At 36.0% G+C, this 23,074-nt stretch overlaps 1 protein-coding gene across 1 annotated transcript in view; it reads left to right on the forward strand.

Moving 5' to 3' along the window:
* Positions 1-23,074, forward strand: part of MCEE (methylmalonyl-CoA epimerase) — a 53,967-nt gene that overhangs the window by 17,429 nt on the left and 13,464 nt on the right. The window contains exon 2 of the mRNA XM_077124009.1: positions 1,782-2,119. Coding sequence (XP_076980124.1) covers positions 1,782-2,119 — 338 coding nt within the window. The remainder of the gene's footprint in view (positions 1-1,781; positions 2,120-23,074) is intronic.

A 23,074-nucleotide genomic window follows, 5' to 3' on the forward strand; every position in this document is an offset into this window, starting at 1 on the left:
TCCTCCAGAAGTAACTCTTAGGTATACCTTTAGGTAGGCTAAGCTTCTCTGCTACCTACATCAGGTTTACAAAACTAAGCTTCAAGATCAAGGGCTTAGCCTATTGAATTGGGTGTCCCTAGTGTTTGACACCATATCAGGGGATTTCCTGATGGTAAAGTTTAATAATTCCATATTTTTTCTCCTATCCCTCAAGGGACTTTGCCAGTACTTTTTGATTATCTGCTTAATAAATTCTAGGATGTATCCAGGCATTATATTAAGCTATATGGGATTAAAGGCTATTGGTAACATTTTTAAAAGTCACTCTATCCATGCCCTTTTAAGATAATTTCTTGGTCCCCGCAGATTCTTTTGCATGCTATTCAACTAGCAAACAATCAGTGCATTCCATTAACAATAAAATGACTGGGTTTATTGAGCACCTATTATATCCAGTACTATCAGCCAGCTAATATTCATAACAAACCAGCAAAGTCGGTATTTAGTGGGTAGTACAAGTATTGTTTAAAAAACTGAAATAAAATGCAATAAATATCAGCATATTATATTTGGCATATGTAATGAGGATTATGTACTGTTTTTATTAAATTTAGTTCCAATTTTTACATGTGTATATGTACAGTTTATGCTTGGGTTTCTTGGATATAAAGTGAGCCCACAGAATAGGGCTTGATTATTAATAATGAGATCTTTTGGGTATTTCAGTACTATATAATATTGACTTGGGCATAGCAGAAGACTGTCTTAGACTGAATTTTGCCACCTTCTGATAAAATATGTGTAAAATTTATTGTCTAACTTAAAATCATGTGACTTTAATTTCCTCATTATCAAAAGTATCAGTAAAGGGGACTTAATTTACTTTAGCTGAAACGTTGTGATCCTAGGTAGACTTAAAATGTTTTCATTAAGATGTAACAAAATTGTTTAAGGTATTTTTCTTTATGTTGAAAAGGATGGGATTTTAGAAGATTATATTTAGACATGGGAAGAATCCAGCTCTTTTATGGTTTGAGGATGACGAAACAGAGTAACACATGGGACAACATTCTAGCCCTCTTCAGTTACTGAATGAAAGGGGCTGCTTCACATTCAGAAGCAGTTCTTAATTCTCCAAATTTATTAAAAGAAATTTCTGGTCCTAGAGGAAGTCCTGTAAGTTTGCTTGCTCTTTTGATCTTTGCTTGTTTCTGCTTGCCCCCCCGCCAGTTAGATATTTTCCTTAGTTAATATTTGAATAGAATACCTTAAAAATATTGAATGGTCATGCCTCTAATGAACTTATCCACAAAAGATGAGGCAAATAAATGGATATTTGGGTAGGAAGGAAAATGCGTGTTCTCAGGATTAAACGTGGATTGTATTACTATCACATTCAAGCTTACCCTTTGTGAAATGTAGTGAATAGCAAGTAATTCTTAATGATATATGCAGCTGTCCTTTAAAAATTACCAGTAAATCTAAACTATTGTGACAGAAATGTTTCTTTTTTTCTGAGTCAAATTGTAGCTCAGAGTTAGCTTTTTATTTCTAGACACTTACTTAAATGGGCTGAGTGAGTAATTTTGACATTTTTTGCATTTATCTTCCCTGATTTAATTTTGAGAATAAAAACGAAATGGTATATAAATAATTAAACAAAAGACTGCTGTTTTGTAGGATAATGATAAAATATAATTTTTACATCTCTTATTTTTTAGGGATATTTGTTGTAGTAGTTAATTTTAGAAATACAGCAATTTTCAAAAGAATAATATCAGTGCTGTTTAATTTTTCAGGACTTTTTTCCAGATTCCAAACTCCAGTTCCAACAGTAAGAACTTTTTCTGCGTCGCAGTCGTCATATAAAGTGGCAGACCCTGTATGGAATCTAGGTCGTCTCAATCATGTAGCCATAGCAGTGCCAGATTTGGAAAAGGCCATGGCATTTTACAAGAATATTCTAGGGGCCCAGGTAAGCGAAGTGGTACCTGTTCCTCAGCATGGAGTATCTGTTGTTTTTGTCGACCTCGGAAATACCAAGATGGAACTGCTTCATCCTTTGGGAAATGATAGTCCAATTGCGGGTTTTCTACAGAAAAACAAGGTTGGAGGAATGCATCATGTCTGCATTGAGGTATTTTAATTAGTTAAATCCTTCATGTTTTTAATCTTTTAATAAATATCTTCTACTTTTAAGATTATTTATTACCACTCTAATCAGAAACTTTTTTTTCTGTGCAGGTATTATTTAATGATATCCTTGTAAGTATGTAAGCCAACCACCCTGTTATAAAATGATACTATAATGTCTGTGAAGAGATCATGCCCAGTAAATTGGTGACATACAAGAATAAATTTAAATCATATTAAGCTGACACTTCAGTTAAAAAAAAACAATAGTAAACAGATGATTTTAGAAATATTTTCTGTGAAAATATTAGTATTTGGTTGGGAATCTGAGTCCATTATAACATTTACAGCACGTACAGCTTCCCCACCTTTTCGTTTTCAAAAATTTAAGAAAAATAGCACAAATGGATGAATGCCAATATTACCTCAACCCAAATTTAACTAACATTTTGTTGTATGTATTTGGAATCTGCGATTTAGATACAGTATTCTTTACCTGTCATGCTTGATACTATTTCCCATCTACCTCTGTTCTTCCTAAAGGCAACTAGTTTTGGTGTATATATATCCTTCTATTGCATTCTTCATACTAGAAAGTTTTATTAAGTTCTCTAAGGGGAGTAATAATACTGGTCCTGTTCAAAGATGGATCTATAAATGTATTCTCTTTCCCTCTAGAAAACTAAAATCTTTTTTTTTTTCTAAGAGGATGCTTTATTACCACAGGCCTAAACACTGGAAATGTGAAAATAAATTATAGTACATGGATTTTTTTTTAAGTGCTCCTCTTTACAAAAGGAGTAGTTAGAAAATAATAACACCTAAAGAACAATTTGCTGAAGGGCACAATGCATACCAAGAGTAAGATACATAGGGCTCTGAATGTCTTTTGATATCATGATACAATCAGCAGAGCATGCACAGGGCAGGTAAATTATAATGGACAGTAGGTGTGATATCATGGTGGCTTGTAGGCAATATATGATTTGTGATGATTCTTAGGTATTTACATGATGTTTTTTTTCCATCTACCCAATTTATTTTCCCCCTTATGCCCCCATAATATTTATTTTTTATCCATATTTTTTTAGTCATCTGTCCATACTCTGGATAAAAGGAACATCAGACACAATGTAAAACTTAAATATTATTAATATATTTTATTGAAGTCTGAAGTCAACAGCTACTTTCAAGACCACTGAACTTGGCAGAAGCATAGATTGTCTTTGCCATAGTAGTAATTGATCATATGTGACCTCCCATATAATAGGAGTATACCTTATTTCATTATCAGAAGACAATTAGGAGATTTAAATGAGGAAAGAGTTTATAAAGTAAAACTTTCCATTCATATATAACTATTTTCTACGCTTAAAGCTTTAATAACTTTCTTCTTGTTACAAAAGCAATACATTTTCAATTAGTGATTGTTATTTTTAAGATCTGAATTGTATCTGCTAACAGAAAAACATGAAGAAGCACTGGATAAAGCTTTTACCTATAGATGGGTATGTTCAGATAACTGCCTTTTGGAGTATCAGCAATACTGATTATTCTTCAATTTAGCTTAATTTGATAGAACAGTTCTTTTGTTAGAAGGTTTGGCATAATTAATATTTAGGCTTCATTCCTAATCCAGAAAAGAGGTGGGTTGATTTATCTAGGACCTCCCTCCCCAGGATGGGAAGTAGGACTATCTGTCTTTGAAACTATTCTTCTCTTTCCCATACTACATTGTGTGCTACATCAAGAGAGCCAATGCCTTCAAAGGAAGCCAGCTCTGTGGGACTGAAGTTCAGTTATGTAAAAGAAGTATAAGTCCAGTTATGTTACAGATAATTCGAAAGTAGAGATTAAAAGGGGGGAATGAAAATGTATATAGATACGAGTAAAAAAATGAAGGTATGTGATAGAGATGGTATGCAAAGAGGTTAGTTATTGTGACCTTATGACAAGCCCCATCTCCATCACCTACCCTCTGCCAAAAAAAATGTGTTGGCTTAACTAAGATATATGATTGATTGATATTTTTTCTCTTCTCAGTCTAGATATGAGTTTTCCCAGGCTAATCGGGCAGCTCTGCCCTCCATAACACATGACTTAGAGGGTTGCTCCAGGCATTACCATTTACTGGACAGAAGGGTGGGAGGTCAGAGAGAGAATACAAGGCAAGTCCCTTTAAAGAGGTAATCTAGAAATTACTTCTGCTTGTATCCAGTTAGCTTGAGCTTAGTCACATAGCACACTTGTCTGCAGAGGATACTGAGAAATATAATCTATAGCTAGCCAGTTATGTGTCCTGCCAAATCTTGGGAGGTACTGTAATTAAAAGGGATGAAAAGAGAATGGGTATTGGCGGCCACCAGTCTATGCCACACTTGGTTATTTTAAAAAAGTGCTATTACCAGGACAGCATGACCCCAATTCTGAATGAAGGTATTCTGTAAGGTGGAAACACTTGAGAACAATTGCTCTTTATTCCCCTGCTGTGACAATTTGTAAAATGATGGCATCACAAAAGATGCAGAGGGTATGGATCCCTGACTCACCAAAGGGAGTAAAATTCCATACATCCCCTCGAGTAGGAAATATGTTTGTGTTGAGTGAAGCTGCTGCGATTTAGTCTGTTCTGGCTAATAAAACTTGGGTCTGAAATCACCTTTTACTGAAAGTACAAAAAGTGCTAGAGCTGCTCAGAAAATATTTCTTTGGTTATAGTACCAGTTACTGTTCCCATTGTAATGTATTATCCCCAAATTTTGTGGTGTTATACAATGATCTTTTTATTTTGCTCAGGATTTTATGGGTGAGGATTGTGGGAAGGTCTCTGTTGGGCTTCTTGCTAAGAGTATTTAATGTAGCTATGTCAGATGTTGGCTGGGGCTGCAGTCATCTGAAGGCTCTACTGGACAGGATATCCCAGATGTCTCTTACTCATGGCTGGAAACCAGTGCTAGCTCTCAGCTAGGAGCTTAGCTAGAACTTCTGACAGGAGCACCAACATGTGGTCCCTTCAGTATAATAAGCTAAGGGTAGTTCTTAGGATAGATGGGTTTCTTACTTGGCATTGGCTTTCCCCAACTAAGGGTCCTGTGGAACTAGGAGGGAATTGCATGGCCTTTCTGACTATCCGCAAAAGTCCCACAGCAGTTCTTTTGTTGGTGTCTGTTGACACCAACCAACGCAGGCCAGATGGTGAGGAAGGAACATAGATCCAGCCTATAAATGGAAGGAGTATCAAAAAATTTGTGGACATGTTTTAAAAGTGCTTCAGCCATCACTACATTAATACAACTTATCTAGCCTCTATAAGTAAGAGGTATTACTTACTTGGCATTGGCTTTCCCCAGTCAAGGCGCTCCAAAGTACATGAGACAGACACTGGCAAAACTGAAGCGAGCGATAGATGTTTCAACAATAATAGTAGGAGACTTCAATACACCACTCTCCTCTATAGATAGAACAACCAGATAGAAGCTCAACAAGGAAATAGAGAAGTTAAATAACTTGATAAATGAATTAGACCTAACAGACATATATAGGTCATTGCACCCCAAAGCACAAGGTTATACATTCTTCTCTAGTGTTCATGGAACATTCTCCAGGATAGATCATATGCTGGGGCACAAAACAGGTCTTTATAAATTTAAAAATACTGAAATTATTCAAAGCACTTTCTCTGATCACAATGGGATGAAGCTGGATCTCAATAACCACCAAAGAATGAGAACATTCACAAATATATGGAGATTAAATGACACACACTCTTAAACAACTAGAGGGTCAAAGAAAAATTGCTAAAGAAATCAGTAGCTATCTGGAGATGAATAAAAATGAGAATACAGCTTATTAGAACTTATGGAATGCATAAAGGCTGTGCTGAGAGGGAAATTTATTGCCTTAAATGCCTGTATTAAAAAACAAGAAAGAGCAAAAATCGAGGACTTAACAGCAAACCTGGAGGAACTTGAGAAAGAACAGCAAACTAACCCCAAAGCAAATAGGAGAAGAGAAATAGCAAAGATTAAAGCAGAGATAAATGAATGGGAGAACAAAAGAACAACAGAAAGAATCAGTAAAACCAAAAGTTGGTTCTTTGAGAAAATCAATAAAATTGATGGGCCAACTAGCAAGACTGAGAAAGAAAAAAAGAGAAAGAATGCAAATAAAATCGGAAATGAGAAGGAGTGCATTACCACACAACCTGAAGAAATAAAAAATCATATGAGGATACTATGAACAACAATACACCAACAAATTAGACAACTTAGATGAAATGGACAAATTCCTGGAAACACACAAACAAGCTACACTGACTCAGGATATATCATAAATGTAAAAAGATTGAAATTATTCATGCATTTTTTCTGATCATGATGGAATCAAGCTGGAAATTAATAACTTCCAAAGAACTGAAACTCACAAATATGCGGAGACTGAATGGTTCATTCTTAAACAATCAGTGGGCCAAAGAAGAAACTTCTTCTTTGTAAAATAGGTAAATACTTGGAGAGACAACATATCAGAACTTATGGGATGTGTCAAAGATTAGTGCTGAAAGGAAAATTTATCGCCCTAAATGCCTGTATTAAAAAAGAACAAGCAAAAATTGGTGACCTAATCACTCATCTAGATGAACTAGAGAAAGAACAGCAAACTAACCCCAAAGCAAACATAAGAAATGAAATAACTAAGATTAAAGCAAAAATAAATGAACTGGAGAACAACATAACAATAGAAAGAATCAACAAAACCAGAAGTTGTTTCTTTGAGAATATCAATAAAATCAATGAACCCCTAGCTAGACTGATAAAGAAAAAAAGGAGAGAGTTTTCAAATGAACAAAATCAGAAAGGGGGGGGGTGGGATTCATTAACATGGATCCTTGAGAAGTCGTAATCAAAAAAAAATAAGGATATTATGAATAACTACACATCAAAAAATTAGATAACTTAAATGGGCAAATTTCTAGAAACATACAAACTACCAACACTGACTCAAGTAGAAACAGAAGATCTTAGCAAACCAATTACACGTAAAGTGATTCAATTAGTTATCAGATATCTTCCTACAAAGAAAAGCCTAAGGCCATATGGATTCACAGAAGAATTTTATCAAACATTTCAAAAAAGAACTAACACCAAGTTTGTTCAAGCTTTTCCAAAAAAGTTGAGGAAATAGGGACACTACCACACTAATTTTATGAAGTTTACATCACTCTAATACCAAAACTGGATAAGGACGCTACAAGAAAGGACAATCTCTTTAATGAACATAGATGCAAAACTTTTCAACAAAATTTTAGCAAATAGTATTGAAAAATATACTAAAAGAATTATACATCACGATCAGATTGGATTCGTGCCAGGCTTAAAGTGTGGTTCAACACAAGAAAATCAATCAGTGTAAGCACATTAACAGATCAAAAGGGAAAAATCACATGGTTGTATCAATAGATGCCGGAAAAGCACTTGACAAAATTCAACATCCTTTTCTGATAAAAATACTTCAAATGGTAGGAATCGAAGGAAACTTCCTCAGTACCATAAGAGCATATATAGCGAAAACATAACCAGCATCATTCTCAATGGTGAGAGATTGAAAGTATTCCCCCTAAATTGGGAATGAGGCAAGGATGCCCATTGTCACCACTGTTATTCAACATTGTACTTGAAGTTCTAGCTAGAGCACTTAGGCAAGAAAAAGGAATAAAGCGCATCCACATAGGAAAGGAAGAAGTAAAACTTTCATTATTTGCAGATGACGTCATCCTATACTTGGAAAATCCTGAGACATTTACAGCAAAGCTACTTGAGTTAATGAACAAATTCAGCCAAGTGGCAATATAAGATTGATGTGCAAAAATCCATAATGTTTCTATATACAAACTGTCACCAAGGACGCAATTAAGGAAAAAATCCTATTCAAAATAGCCGCTACAAGAATCAAGTATTTAGGAATAAACTTTACCAGGGATGTAAAAGACCTGAATATGGAAAACTACCAAACATTCTTAAAATAGATCAAAGAAGACTTTAATAGATGAAAAAATATCCTGTGCACATTAATAGGAAGGGTGAATGGCATTACTATATCAGTTCTGCTCAAACTGATCTACAGATTCAATGCAAAACCAATCAAAATTCCAGTAACCTATTTTGAAAACTTGGAAAAGGTATTTATCAAAGAGACTTAGAACAGCTAAAGGCATCCTAAAAAAGAAGAGCAAAGAGGGAGGACTAACACTTCCTGACTTTAAAGCTTACTGAAAGCCACAGTGGTCAAAAGAGCATGGTACTGGCACAAAGATAGAGGTATTGATTGATGAACCAAATTGAGAGCGTGGAGATTGACCATCAGATCTGTGGTTGATTAATCTTTGATAAAGCCCCCCAAATCCACTGAACTGGAACAGAAGTCTTTTCAATAAATGGGCTTGGGAGAACTGAATATCATTAGCCAAAAGAATGAAAGAGGATCCATATCTTATACCCCATACAAAAGTTAGCTCAAAATGCATTAAACACCTAAATATAAGAGCTAGTACTATAAAAGAACCAGTACTAGAAAATATAGGGAAACATCTTCAAGACCAAGTAATGGGAAGTAGCTTCTTGAACTTTATACCTAAAGCATAAGCTATGAAATTAAAAATAGACAAATGGGAACTCCTCAGAATTAAAAGCTTCTGTGCCTCAAAAGGATTTTGTCAAAAAAGGTGAAGAGGCAGCCAACTCATTGGGAAAAAATACTTGGTAAGCATATATCGAATAAAGTTTTGATATCTTGTGTGCATAAAGAAATTATGAGATGCAAAGCAGAAAAACAGACAATCCTGTCATAAAATGGGCAAAAGATAGAAATAGTTTTTTTTTTTTTTCTGAAGAGCAAACACAAATGGCTAAAAAATGCATGAAGAGAGGCTCATCATCATTAGCTGTCAGGGAAATCCAAATCAAAACCACAATGAGGTATCATCTCATACCTACAAGAATGGCTACTATTAAACAAATAAGAAACTACAAATGTTGGAGAGGTTCTGGAGGAATTGGAACACTTATTCACTGCTGGTGGGAATGTAAAATGGTGCAGCTGCTGTGGAAGACAGTTTGGTGGTTCCTCAGAAAACTAAATATTGAGTTGTCCTGCAATCCAGCAATACCAATACTAGGTATATACCCCGAAGAGCTGAAATCAGTGACACAAACAGACATTTGAACATACCTGTGCCCATAGCGGCACTAGTCACAATTGCCAAAAGCTGGAAACAATCCAAGTGCCCCTCAACTGACTAATGGATAAGTAAAACGTGGTATATGCACACTATGGAATGCTATGCGGCAGTAAGACAAAATGAGGTCCTGAAGCTTATGACAACATGAATGAACTTAGAGGATATAATGCTCAATGAAATGCTAGACACAAAAGGATAAATACAGTTTGATTTCACTATTATGACTCTAGTAAAGAGAGCAGACTCCAAATTATATAGAAAAAAATCTGTACTCATATATAGCAATGAACTAGTTCTTGCATTTCTCAGAGAATTCAGAAGGCTTAATAAGCAACAGCTTCCATATGTTTCACATTTTTAACATTGACGATGCATAATAAAGACTCTATTAAAAAAAAAGATACCGGCCCTGACTTGCAAACCACTTTGCAAATATATGCACACAAAAACACAGTTCACACTTCAACTCTGACACACACACAACCAATTAGCACACACACTTCCAAACAAATAAGAAATAAAGAAGATATAAATAAAGGGAAGGGCATTCTGAGTTCATGTATTGGAAGACTAAATATCATTAAGATGTCAGTCCTATCCAAAGAAACTTACAGATTCAGTGCAATCCCAGTCAAAATTCTAACAACCTTCTGTGCAGAAATGGAAAAGGAAATCTTCAATTTTATATGGAAGTGTAAGGAACCATGAATAACTAAAGCCACCTTTAAATAGAATGAAATTGGAGGAGCCACACCTCCCAATATTGAAATTAATTGCGAAGCCACAGAAATCAAAACAGCATGGTACTGGCCCAAACAGAGACATATAAACCAATGGATTCAAATTGAGAACTCAGGAATAAACCCTCACATTTATAGTGAACTGATTTTTGATAAGGGGGCAAAGATTACTGAATTTGGAAAGAATAGTCTCATCATCAAATGGTGCTGGTAAAACTGAATCTCCATTTGCAAAAAGAGGAATGACCCCGTACCTCATACCCTATACAAAAATTAACTCAAAATGGATCAAAGACCTAAATATAAAAAACAGTTATCAAATTCCTAGAAGAAATCTTAGAGAAGCATCTTCAGGACCTTTTATTTGGCAATGGTTTCTTAGACTGTACCCAAAAAACAAGCAACAAAACAAAAAAAAAAATTGTTAAATGGAACATCATTAAAATTTAAAACATTTGTGCTTCATGAAAGTAAAACAACAGCCTTCACAGTGGAAGAAGATACCTGAAAACTGTTTATCTGGTAAAGGTTTAATATCAAGAATATACAAAGAAATACTGCAACTTGACAAAAAGACAACCCAATTTAAAAATGGGCAAAAGACTTGAATAGACATCTTTTCAAAGAAGATGTACAAATGGCCTGAAAACACATAAAAAGATGCTCAGTATCATTAGCTATCAGTGATTGCAAATCAAAATCATGAGCTACCATTTCACACCCATTAGAATGTTGCTAATTTAAAAAGAATATAAAATAATAGGCGAGTGTCATGGTCACGGTTCATGTGTCAACATGGCCAGGCCCGTTTGTCTGGTTGGGTAAGCGCTGGCCTGTCTGTTGCTATGAGGACATTTCATAGAATTATATCATGATCACACCAGCTCATCCACAGCTGATTGCATTTGTAATCAGCCAAAGGGAGTGTCTTCTGCAATGAGTGATGTTTAATCTAATCACTGGGAGGCTTTTAAAGAGGATTCAGAAGAGACAGTCTCTCTTTCTGCTTCAGCTGGCGAGCCTCTCCTGTGGAGTGTGTCCAGATCATTCGTCAGAGTTCTCAGCTTCACAACTCGCCCTACAGATTTTGGACTCTATGTTTTGACAGTTAAGTGAGATACTTTCATAAATTTTGTATCTATGGATATTTCCTGCTGATTTTGTTTCTCTGGAGAACCCTAGTTAATACAGAGAGTATGCAGAGAATTAGGAATACTTATTCATTGCTGGTGGCAATGTAAAATGGTGAAGCCACCATGGAAGACTGTCAGTTCCTCAGAAAGCTAAGTGTAGAACTACAATATGTCCTGACAATCCCATTATTAGGTATATATCCCAAAGAGTTGAAAGCAGGGCTCAGACAGATACTTGCACACCAAATAGCAGCGTTATTCACAATTGCCAAAAGGTGGAAGCAACCTAAATGGCCATCAGCTGATGAATGGATAAATAAAATGTATGTATATACAATGTAATTATATTTAGCCAAAAAAAGAATTGAGTCTTGATACATACAGCAACATGGATGAACCTTGAAGACATCATATTGAGTGAAATAAGCCAGATGCAAAAGGACAAATGTTGTATGGTCTCACTAATTTGAAATTATTAGAATAAGCAAATTCATAGGATCAGAATCTAGAATGTAGGTTACCAGGGGATGGGGTGGGGATAGGGAATGAGAAGTTAATGCTAAACTGTACAAGATCACTATTTGGAATGATGGAAATGATTTGCTAATGGATGATGGTGATGGTCATAGACATTGTGGGTGTAATTAACAACACTGAAATTTATGTATGTGAATATGACTAATGAGGGAAAGATTAGATTGTATATGTTGTAACAATTTTTTTTTAAGTTCCATAGAACTATACTACACAAACAGTACACTGAAAGTTAAACTGTGGACTACTGTTGGTACAATTATAAAAACATGGTATCATCAATTGTAACAAATGTTACACATCAGTGCAAGTTAAGAAAAGGGTGGTATATGGGAACACCGTATTTTATGCATGATTGTACTGATTGTTTTGTCTACCCACAACTTCTCTAATAAAGAAAAAAAAAAAAAAACACTTTGGCAAGCCTTGATAATTTCCTGTCTCTGTTTTCCTTTTTCTAGAATGTCATATAAGTGGAATCATATGTACGTTGGTAGTATATATCTTTTTCTTTATGATTCTTTAGATTTTAGTCTTAAGTAGTTTATTTTTTTTCTTTCATGGCATTTACTTGTTAAAAAAATAGAGGTGAGTCATCCTTCAAAATGTTCTATAATCTGGATTTTATTGATTGTATTTCCATGTGGTTATTTAACCTATTCTGCTATAAAGACTGTCTTAGTTTAAGTTTAAACAAAAATACATCATAAGGGTTCTTAATCAGATATTCTAGAGCTCTCACGGCCATGGGATATATAGGAACATGGATCCAGCCAGCATGGAGACCTTGCTGTATACCAGGGCATTAAGTTGAAAGCCCTAAATGTAAGGACCTCATCAAGGCATTAGAAGAAACCTTACATAAATCTGTCTTAATAAAATTTAGAACCAGTCATCCAGAGGACATAATACTATCTGGAACCTCTGTTATTCACAATTTCCAGCATACAGTGATAAATGTCTAGATATGAAATAAAGCATGGGGAGATATGACCAGTAATCAAAAGATGTATCAGTCAATAGGAGCAGTCCCAGAGATGATCCAGATATTGTGGTTAATAGGTCAGGACTTCGTAATAGTTGTCATTAATATAGTAAAGAAAATAAGGGGGGAATTGGACAATAAAGGTGAAAAAAGGTAATATTTTAACAGAATTATAATCTCTAAAAAGGAATCAGATGAATGTTGTAGAAAGGTAAAACATGGTATCTGTAAACTAACAATTTTGGGGGAAGTATAATAACAGATTGGACATAGGAAAAAATAGGATTACTGAACTCAAATACAGATCAGAAGAAAATACGCATACTAAAGCAGAGAAAACAAAATATGGAAGAAAAGTAAACCAGAATAGAGTATAAGAGATGTAGGATGTGGTCAGAAGTTCTAGCACAGAATAATTGGGAGTCTAAGAAAGAGAGGATAGAGAAAATAGAACAAGAGCAATAATTGAAGAATTACTGGATGACAACTTTACAAATGTAATGGAAAATATCAACCCACACATTTAAGAAGCTCAGCAAATGCAAGCAGAGCAAATACAAATAAACCACATCTAAACATACCATAGTCAAGATAAAAAGTGAAGATGATGAGAAAATCTTAACAGTAATCAGACACAACAGAAATTATGGAATGACATAGATTTCAGTGACATGTTTAAGTTCTTTAAAAAAACTTGCTGTGATGGATGGAAGGCCTAAATGTAAGAGCCAGTACCATAAAACTTCTAGAAAAAATGTAGGAATTGCTCCTTGGTGTCATCCCTCTCTCTCTAGGCATTGAAACAGCAGGGGGTCTTATTTCATCTCTGATTAAGAGAAACACCACAATTCCTATGATGCAAACCAAGATGTTCACAACATACCTTGACAACCAGATCACTGTCTTGGTGAAAGTGTATGAGGGACAAAGGGCTTTAGCTCAAAGTAATAAGCTGCTAGGCAATTTCAAATTTCCTGGGATCCCCTGAGCTTACCATAGCATCCCCAAAATCCAGGTTACCTTTAACATAGACAGCAGTGGCATTCTCACTGTCACTGTTGCAGACAAAAGTACCGGCAGGAAGAACAACATCACCACTACTAATGACAGAGGCCATCTCAGTAAAGATGATATTGATCAGATGGTTGAAGAAGCAGAAAAATATAGATTAGAAGACAAAGTCAACAGGGATAGGGTGGCAGCCAGAAAATCTCTGGAACCCTACATCCTTGATGTCTTACAAACAGTTGAAAATTATAATAAGAGACTCACGTTTGGAAAAGCAGATAAAAAGACGATTCTTGAAAAGTGCCAGGAAGTGTTAAACTGGCTCAAGTGCAACCAAATAGCTGAAGTAGATGAGTATGAGCATAAACAGAAAGAGCTTGAAAGAATTTTCAACCTGAGTTTTATCAGGCTTTGCTTCTCATTAGGATCTGGCCACTGCAGTGCTCAGAGCTCAGAGGAGCCTGGGTCAAGTACTGATGAAGTGGACTAAGCAGTCTCTCTTTAGAAAAACTTTCCAGTGCTATACCACCTAAGTAGTTTCTACTTCAATATTTTATTCTTTGTCTGCAACAGCATGTATGAAAACGGAAATATTCCCCCCCAAAAAGGGAAGTTTCAAAACCTAGTTTAGTGATAAAAATGGGTTTGCAAGTTTGTTCAACAGTTTAATATTAATTTTTCTCTTAAAATGTCTTGTGAGTTTATGAACTTGGACACATTTTTCACCCTTGAAGTTTGTGGGTAGAGGCTTATTTGAAAGTAGCACTTACACTTAACCTTGGTAACAAGAAAGAGGTTGTATTATCATCCCACAGTCTCACTACTTTAATAACCATTTCTCCTTGTAAGTAATTATTGTGGCTCTCTGCCTGTAAACTTGTATAATCAGTTTGTTCTCATCAATAAACTATATTAGAATTTAACACTTTTAATCACTTTTTCTCTGTATTTTTTCAAAAAGTGTACATAACTCACTAAAGTCTGAGTCTCTCTATTTAGAGGAAAGTTGCAATCCTTCCCAAGTCCAAGTTATCGTTTGAGATTTTAAGCCTTCATATTGTAAGTTGCTTAACAAGGGTCAGAATGTTTTTTTCTTACCACTGATTGTTCATTCATTGACCTCTCAGCAACATACCTAGAAACATCTGTTTATTTAAGGAGGAAAAAAAATCTTTCTTATCCTTCTTAAACACAGTCTCCATGAAAATTTGGTTGTAATGTCAATTTGTCAATGATTCCTCTGGCATGTGTGAGTTGTAGATGATAAATATTTCCTTTTCCATTACAAAAAAAAATGTAGGGAAACATCTTCAAGATCTAGTAATAGGAGGTAGCTTCTTAAACTTTATACCTAAAGCACAAGCTGTAAAAGTAAAAATAGATATATAGGAGCCCCTTAAGAGCAAGCGCTTTGTGCCTCAAAGGACTTTGTTAAAAAGGTTAAGACGCAGCCATCTCAATGGGAGAAAATATTTGGAAACCATATATTTGATAAGGGCTTGATATCCTATGTATATAAATAAATTATACAGCTTAACAACAAAAGAACGAACAACCCAATTATAAAATGGGCAGAGGAAATGAATAGGCACTTTTCTGAAGAGCAAATACAGATGGTTAAAAAGCACATGAACTGCTCATCTTCATTGGCTATAAGGGAAACGCAAATTAAGACAACAATGATAGATCATCTCACACCTATAAGAATGGTTGCTGAACTTCCGGAGAAGATGGCGGCTTAGTAAGATGCGCGGATCTTAGTTTCTTCTCCAGGACAGCTACTAGGGGAGTAGAAACGATACAGAACAGCTCCCAAAGCCACAACAGAGAAAAAAAAGACAGCGTACCCCATCCTGGAACGGCTGGCTGGCTGAGAGAAGCCGCTCGGGTGAGATCACCAAGGCGCGCGGGCTTCACGGGGCGGGGCGGCAAGCGGCCGGAGTCACTCCCTTCCCCCTTCCCGGGCCGGCTGGGAGAATTGGAGAGGCGGTCCCCTGAAACCGTGGCGGCTGGCACCCACATCATGTCTGGCCCCCCGGACCAACTGAGAGAATTGGATCAGAATTCCCCAGGCCGCGGAGAACAGTGACGGGTGGGGGAGGCCCGTTCCAAACCGGTGACTACCCGGGAACGTGCACTCTCCTGGGCGGGCCGCTGCCGCTGGCGCCCTGCCGCCACGCTTGTCGCCCCGGGCCGACTAGGAAATTCGGACGGGCGCTTTCCCGGGCTGCGGCGGCCAGCAACCCTCCCCGCGTTCGGACCCCGGGACGGCTCGCACTCTTCCAAGCCGATTCGGCTAGCGAACCTCCCGGACGGTGAGAGTTTTCCAAAGTTAAAGGTCCCACAGCACCTTTTACTGGTGGGACCCGCAGACAAATGTGTGCCACGAGCGCCACCTACTGGGCAGGATAAGAAAAACAGAACCCAGAGATTTCACAGAAAAATCTTCCAAACTTTTGGATCCAATACCCAGGGAAATCTGTCTAAATGCGCAGACGCCAACAGAAGATAACGGATCACGCTCAAATAATTGAAAACATGGCCCAGTCAAAGGAACAAACCAATAGTTCAAATGAGATACAGGAGCTGAGACAACTAATGCTGAATATACGAACGGAAATGAAAAACCTCTTCAAAAACGAAATCGATAAATTGAGGGAGGACATGAAGAAGACATGGGCTGAACATAAAGAAGAAATAGAAAAACTGAAAAAACAAATCACAGAACTTAAGGAAGTGAAGGACAAAGTAGAAAAGATGGAAAAAACAATGGATACCTACAATGATAGATTCAAAGAGACAGAAGATAGAATTAGTGATTTGGAGGATGGAACATCTGAATTCCAAAAACAAACAGAAACTATCAGGAAAAGAATGGAAAAATTTGAACAGGGTATCAGGGAACTCAAGGACAATATGAACCGCACAAATATACGTGTTGTGGGTGTCCCAGAAGGAGAACAGAAGGGAAAAGGAGGAGAAAAACTAATGGAAGAAATTTTCACTGAAAATTTCCCAACTCTTATGAAAGACCTAAAATTACAGATCCAAGAACTGCAGCGCACCCCAAAGAGATTAGACCCAAATAGGCGTTCTCCAAGACACTTACTAGTTAGAATGTCAGAGGTCAAAGAGAAAGAGAGGATCTTGAAAGCAGCAAGAGAAAAACAATCCATCACATACAAGGGAAACCCAATAAGACTATGTGTAGATTTCTCAGCAGAAACCATGGAGGCTAGAAGACAGTGGGATGATATATTTAAATTACTAAAAGAGAAAAATTGCCAACCAAGACTCCTATATCCAGCAAAACTGTCCTTCAAAAATGACGGAGAAATTAAAACATTCTCAGACAAAAAGTCACTGAGAGAATTTGTGACCAAGAGACCAGCTCTGCAAGAAATATTAAAGGGAGCACTAGAGTCAGATACAAAAAGACAGAAGAGAGAGGTATGGAGAAGAGTGCAGAAAGAAGGAAAGTCAGATATGATATATATAATACAAAAGGCAAAATGGTAGAGGAAAATATTATCCAAACAGTAATAACACTAAATGTTAATGGACTGAATTCCCCAATCAAAAGACACAGACTGGCAGAATGGATTAAAAAACAGGATCCTTCTATATGCTGTCTACAGGAAACACATCTTAGACCCAAAGATAAACATAGGTTGAAAGTGAAAGGTTGGGAAAAGATATTTCATGCAAATAACAACCAGAAAATAGCAGAAGTGGCTATACTAATATCCAACAAGTTAGACTTCAAATGTAAAACAGTTAAAAGAGACAAAGAAGGACACTATATACTAATAAAAGGAACAATTAAACAAGAAGACATAACAATCATAAATATTTACGCACTGAACCAGAATGCCCCAAAATACATGAGGAATACACTGCAAACACTGAAAAGGGAAATAGACACAAATACCATAATAGTTGGAGACTTCAATTCCCCACTCTCATCAATGGACAGAACATCTAGACAGAGGATCAATAAAGAAATAGAGAATCTAAATATTACTATAAAGGAGCTAGACTTAACAGACATTTATAGGACATTAAATCCCACAACAGCAGGATACACCTTTTTCTCAAGTGCTCATGGATCATTCTCAAAGATAGACCATATTCTGGGTCACAAAGCAAGTCTTAACAAATTTAAAAAGATTGAAATCATACACAACACTTTCTCGGATCATAAAGGAATGAAGTTGGAAATCAATAATAGGCGGAATGCCAGAAAATTCACAAATATGTGGAGGCTCAACAACACACTCTTAAACAATGAGTGGGTCAAAGAAGAAATTGCAAGAGAAATTAGTAAATACCTCGAGGCAAATGAAAATGAAAACACAGCATATCAAAACTTATGGGATGCAGCAAAGGCAGTGCTAAGAGGAAATTTATTGCCCTAAATGCCTATATCAGAAAAGAAGAAAAGGCAAAAATGCAGGAATTAACTGTCCACTTGGAAGAACTGGAGAAAGAACAGCAAACTAATCCCAAAGCAAGCAAAAGGAAAGAAATAACAAATATCAGAGCATAAATAAATGAAATTGAAAACATGAAAACAATAGAGAAAATCAATAAGACCAGAAGTTGGTTCTATGGAAAAATCAATAAGATTGATGGGCCCTTATCAAGATTGACAAAAAGAAGAAGAGAGAGGATGCAAATAAATAAGATCAGAAATGGAAGAGGAGACATAACTACTGACCTCAGAGAAATAAAGGAAGTAATAACAGAATACTGTGAACAACTTTACGCTAATAAATACAACAATTTAGAGGAAATGGACGGGTTCCTGGAAAGACATGAACAACCAACTTTGACTCAAGAAGACATAGATGACCTCAACAAACCAATCACAAGTAAAGAAATTGAATTAGTCATTCAAAATCTTCCTAAAAAGAAAAGTCCAGGACCAGATGGCTTCACATGTGAATTCTACCAAACATTCCAGAAAGAATTAGTACCAATTCTCCTCAAACTCTTCAAAAAAATCGAATTGGAGGGAAAACTACCTAATTCATTCTATGAAGCCAACATCACCCTCATACCAAAACCAGGCAAAGATATTACAAAAAAAGAAAACTACAGACCAATCTCTCTAATGAATATAGATGCAAAAATCCTCAATAAAATTCTAGCAAATCGAATCCAACAACACATTAAAAGAATTATACATCATGACCAAGTAGGATTCATCCCAGGTATGCAAGGATGGTTCAACATAAGAAAATCAATTAATGTAATACACCATATCAACAAATCAAAGCAGAAAAATCACATGATCATCTCAATTGATGCAGAGAAGGCATTTGACAAGATTCAACATCCTTTCCTGTTGAAAACACTTCAAAAGATAGGAATACAAGGGAACTTCCTTAAAATGATAGAGGGAATATATGAAAAACCCACAGCTAATATCATCCTCAATGGGGAAAAATTGAAAACTTTCCCCCTAAGATCAGGAACAAGACAAGGATGTCCATTATCACCACTATTATTTAACATCGTGTTGGAGGTTCTAGCCAGAGCAATTAGACAAGAAAAAGAAATACAAGGCATCAAAATTGGAAAGGAAGAAGTAAACCTATCACTGTTTGCAGACGATATGATACTATATGTCGAAAACCCGGAAAAATCCACAACAAAGCTACTAGAGCTAATAAATGAGTACAGCAAAGTAGCAGGTTACAAGATCAACATTCAAAAATCTGTAGCATTTCTATACACTAGTAATGAACAAGCTGAGGAGGAAATCAAGAAACGAATCCCATTTACAATTGCAACTAAAAGAATAAAATACCTAGGAATAAATTTAACTAAAGAGACAAAAAACCTATATAAAGAAAACTACAAAAAACTGCTAAAAGAAATCACAGAAGACCTAAATAGATGGAAGGGCATACCGTGTTCATGGATTGGAAGACTAAATATAGTTAAGACGTCAATCCTACCTAAATTGATTTACAGATTCAATGCAATACGAATCAAAATCCCAACAACTTATTTTTCAGAAATAGAAAAACCAATAAGCAAATTTATCTGGAAGGGCAGGGTGCCCCGAATTGCTAAAAACATCTTGAGGAAAAAAAACGAAGCTGGAGGTCTCACGCTGCCTGACTTTAAGGCATATTATGAAGCCACAGTGGTCAAAACAGCATGGTATTGGCATAAAGATAGATATATCGACCAATGGAATCGAATAGAGTGCTCAGATATAGACCCTCTCATCTATGGACATTTGATCTTTGATAAGGCAGTCAAGCCAACTCACCTGGGACAGAGCAGTCTCTTCAATAAATGGTGCCTAGAGAACTGGATATCCATATGCAAAAGAATGAAAGAAGACCCATCTCTCACACCCTATACAAAAGTTAACTCAAAGTGGATCAACGATCTAAACATTAGGTCTAAGACCATAAAACAGTTAGAGGAAAATGTTGGGAGATATCTTATGGATTTTACAACTGGAGGCGGTTTTATGGACCTTAAACCTAAAGCAAGAACACTGAGGAAGGAAATAAATAAATGGGAGCTCCTCAAAATTAAACACTTTTGTGCATCAAAGAACTTCATCAAGAAAGTAGAAAGACAGCCTACACAATGGGAGACAATATTTGGAAATGATATATCAGATAAAGTTCTGGTATCCAGAATTTATAAAGAGATTGTTCAACTCAACAACAAAAAGACAGCCAACCCAATTACAAAATGGGAAAAGACTTGAACAGACACCTATCAGAAGAGGAAATACAAATGGCCAAAAGGCACATGAAGAGATGCTCAATGTCCCTGGCCATTAGAGAAATGCAAATCAAAACCACAATGAGATATCATCTCACACCCACCAGAATGGCCATTATCAACAAAACAGAAAATGACAAGTGCTGGAGAGGATGCGGACAAAGAGGCACACTTATCCACTGTTGGTGGGAATGTCAAATGGTGCAACCACTGTGCAAGGCAGTTTGGTGGTTCCTCAGAAAGCTGAATATAGAATTGCCATACGACCCAGCAATACCATTGCTGGGTATCTACTCAAAGGACTTAAGGGCAAAGACACAAACGGACATTTGCACACCAATGTTTATAGCAGCATTATTTACAATTGCAAAGAGATGGAAGCAGCCGAAATCTCCATCAACAGAAGAGTGGCTAAACAAACTGTGGTATATACATACGGTGGAATACTATGCAGCTTTAAGACAGGATAAACTTATGAAGCATGTAATAACATGGATGGACCTAGAGAACATTATGCTGAGTGAGTCTAGCTAAAAACTAAAGGACAAATACTGTATGGTCCCACTGATGTGAACAGACATTCGAGAATAAATTTGGAATGTGTCATTGGTAACAGAGTCCAGCAGGAGGTAGAAACAGGGTAAGATAATGGGCAATTGGAGTTGAAGGGGTACAGACGGTGTAACAGGACTAGATACAAAAACTCAAAAATGGACAGCACAATAATACCTAATTGTAAAGTAATCATGTTAAAACACTGAATGAAGCTGCATCTGAGGTATAGGTTTTTGTTTTGTTTTGTTTTGTTTTGTTTTGATTTTACTATTATTACTTTTATTTTTTTCTCTATATTAACATTCTATATCTTTTTCGGGTATGTTGCTAGTTCTTCTAAACTGATGCAAATGTACTAAGAAATGATGATCATGCATCTATGTGAGGATGTTAAGAATTACTGATTGCATATGTAGAATGGTATGATTTCTAAATGTTGGGTTAACTTCTTTTTTTCCGTTAATTAAAAAAAAAAAGGGGGGGTAATTGGAGCTGAAGGGATACAGACTGTACAACGGGACTGGATATAAAAACTCAGAAATGGACAGCACAATACTACCCAATTGTAATGCAATTATGTTAAAACACTGAATGAAGCTGCATGTGAGGTATAGGTTTTTTGTTTTTTTTGTTTTTTTTTCTTTCTATTATTGTTTTAATTCTTATTCTGTTGTCTTTTTATTTCTTTTTCTAAATCGATGCAAATGTACTAAGAAATGATGAATATGCAACTATGTGATGTTATTAAGAATTACTGATTGTACATGTAGAATGGAATGATTTCTAATTGTTTTGTTAATTCTTTTTTTAATTAATAAAAAAAAAGAGGGGCGGGCCGCGGTGGCTCAGCGGGCAAAGTGCTTGCCTGCTATGCCGGAGGACCTCGGTTCGATTCCCGGCCCCAGCCCATGTAACAAAAAACGGAAAAACAAAATACAATAAAACAAGAAAATGTTTAAAGATGTTTCCCTTTCTTCCTTCCTTCCTTCCTTCTATCCTTCCTTCCTTCTCTCTGTCTTTCCTTTAAAAAAAAAAAAAAAAAAAAAAAAAAAAAGAATGATTGCTGTTAACAAACATGCAACTATAAATGTTGTAGAGGATGTGGAGAAATTGGAACACTTACTCACTGTTGGTGGTAATGTAAAATGGTTCAGCTGCTGTGGCAGTCAGTTTCACAGTTCCCTAGAAAACTAAATATAGAATTGCTCTATGACCTGGCAATACCAATACTCAGTATATACCCAGAAGAGTTGGGGCAATGACACGAACAGATATTTGCACACCAATGTACATAGCGGCACTATTCCCAGTTGGAGACAATCCAGGTGCCCATCAACAGACGAGTGGATGAACAAAATGTGGTATATATATACGATGGAATATTATGCAGCAATTAGATGAAATGATGTCCCAAAACATATAATAACATGGATGAACCTTGAGGACATAATGTTGAGTGAAATAATTCAGACAGAAAAGAACAGATACTGTATAATTCCTTTATTATGGCTCTGTTAAAGCCACCAGTGTTTTGGAGCAGCTAGAAGAGAAATCTGAGATGAGGGCATGGTAGCCTATGACAAACTCTGGGAACAGTTCTGTAGCTGCTTGTTGAAGTGTGCTTTGAAAATTACTGCTTTTTTCTTTCTTTTCTTTGTATATATATGTTATATTTTGCAACAAAAAATGGTTAAAAAAACTATAAGCAGTTATATTAATATTAGATAAAACAAATTCCTGAAATCAAAAATTTGAAAATATTTAGTAACAGCTCACTACTGTAGCGAAGCTGATATTTGTAATAACTTTTTACTTGATATTTTGAGAATGTACACAGTTTTGATAGTTAATAAAAGGGTGTTTAAGATAGTGTTTAGTATTTAAGAAGCTCTGATATCAATTTTCCTTCCTTGATTTAATTTTAAATTGGTTTATGAAACATATTGTACAAACAGGCTTTATGATGATTACTTGGATTTTTTTTAAATATGTCTATGGATAAGCTAATTAACGT

The sequence above is a fragment of the Tamandua tetradactyla genome, chromosome 12 (assembly GCF_023851605.1).
Source record: "Tamandua tetradactyla isolate mTamTet1 chromosome 12, mTamTet1.pri, whole genome shotgun sequence".
Lineage (NCBI taxonomy): Eukaryota > Metazoa > Chordata > Mammalia > Pilosa > Myrmecophagidae > Tamandua > Tamandua tetradactyla.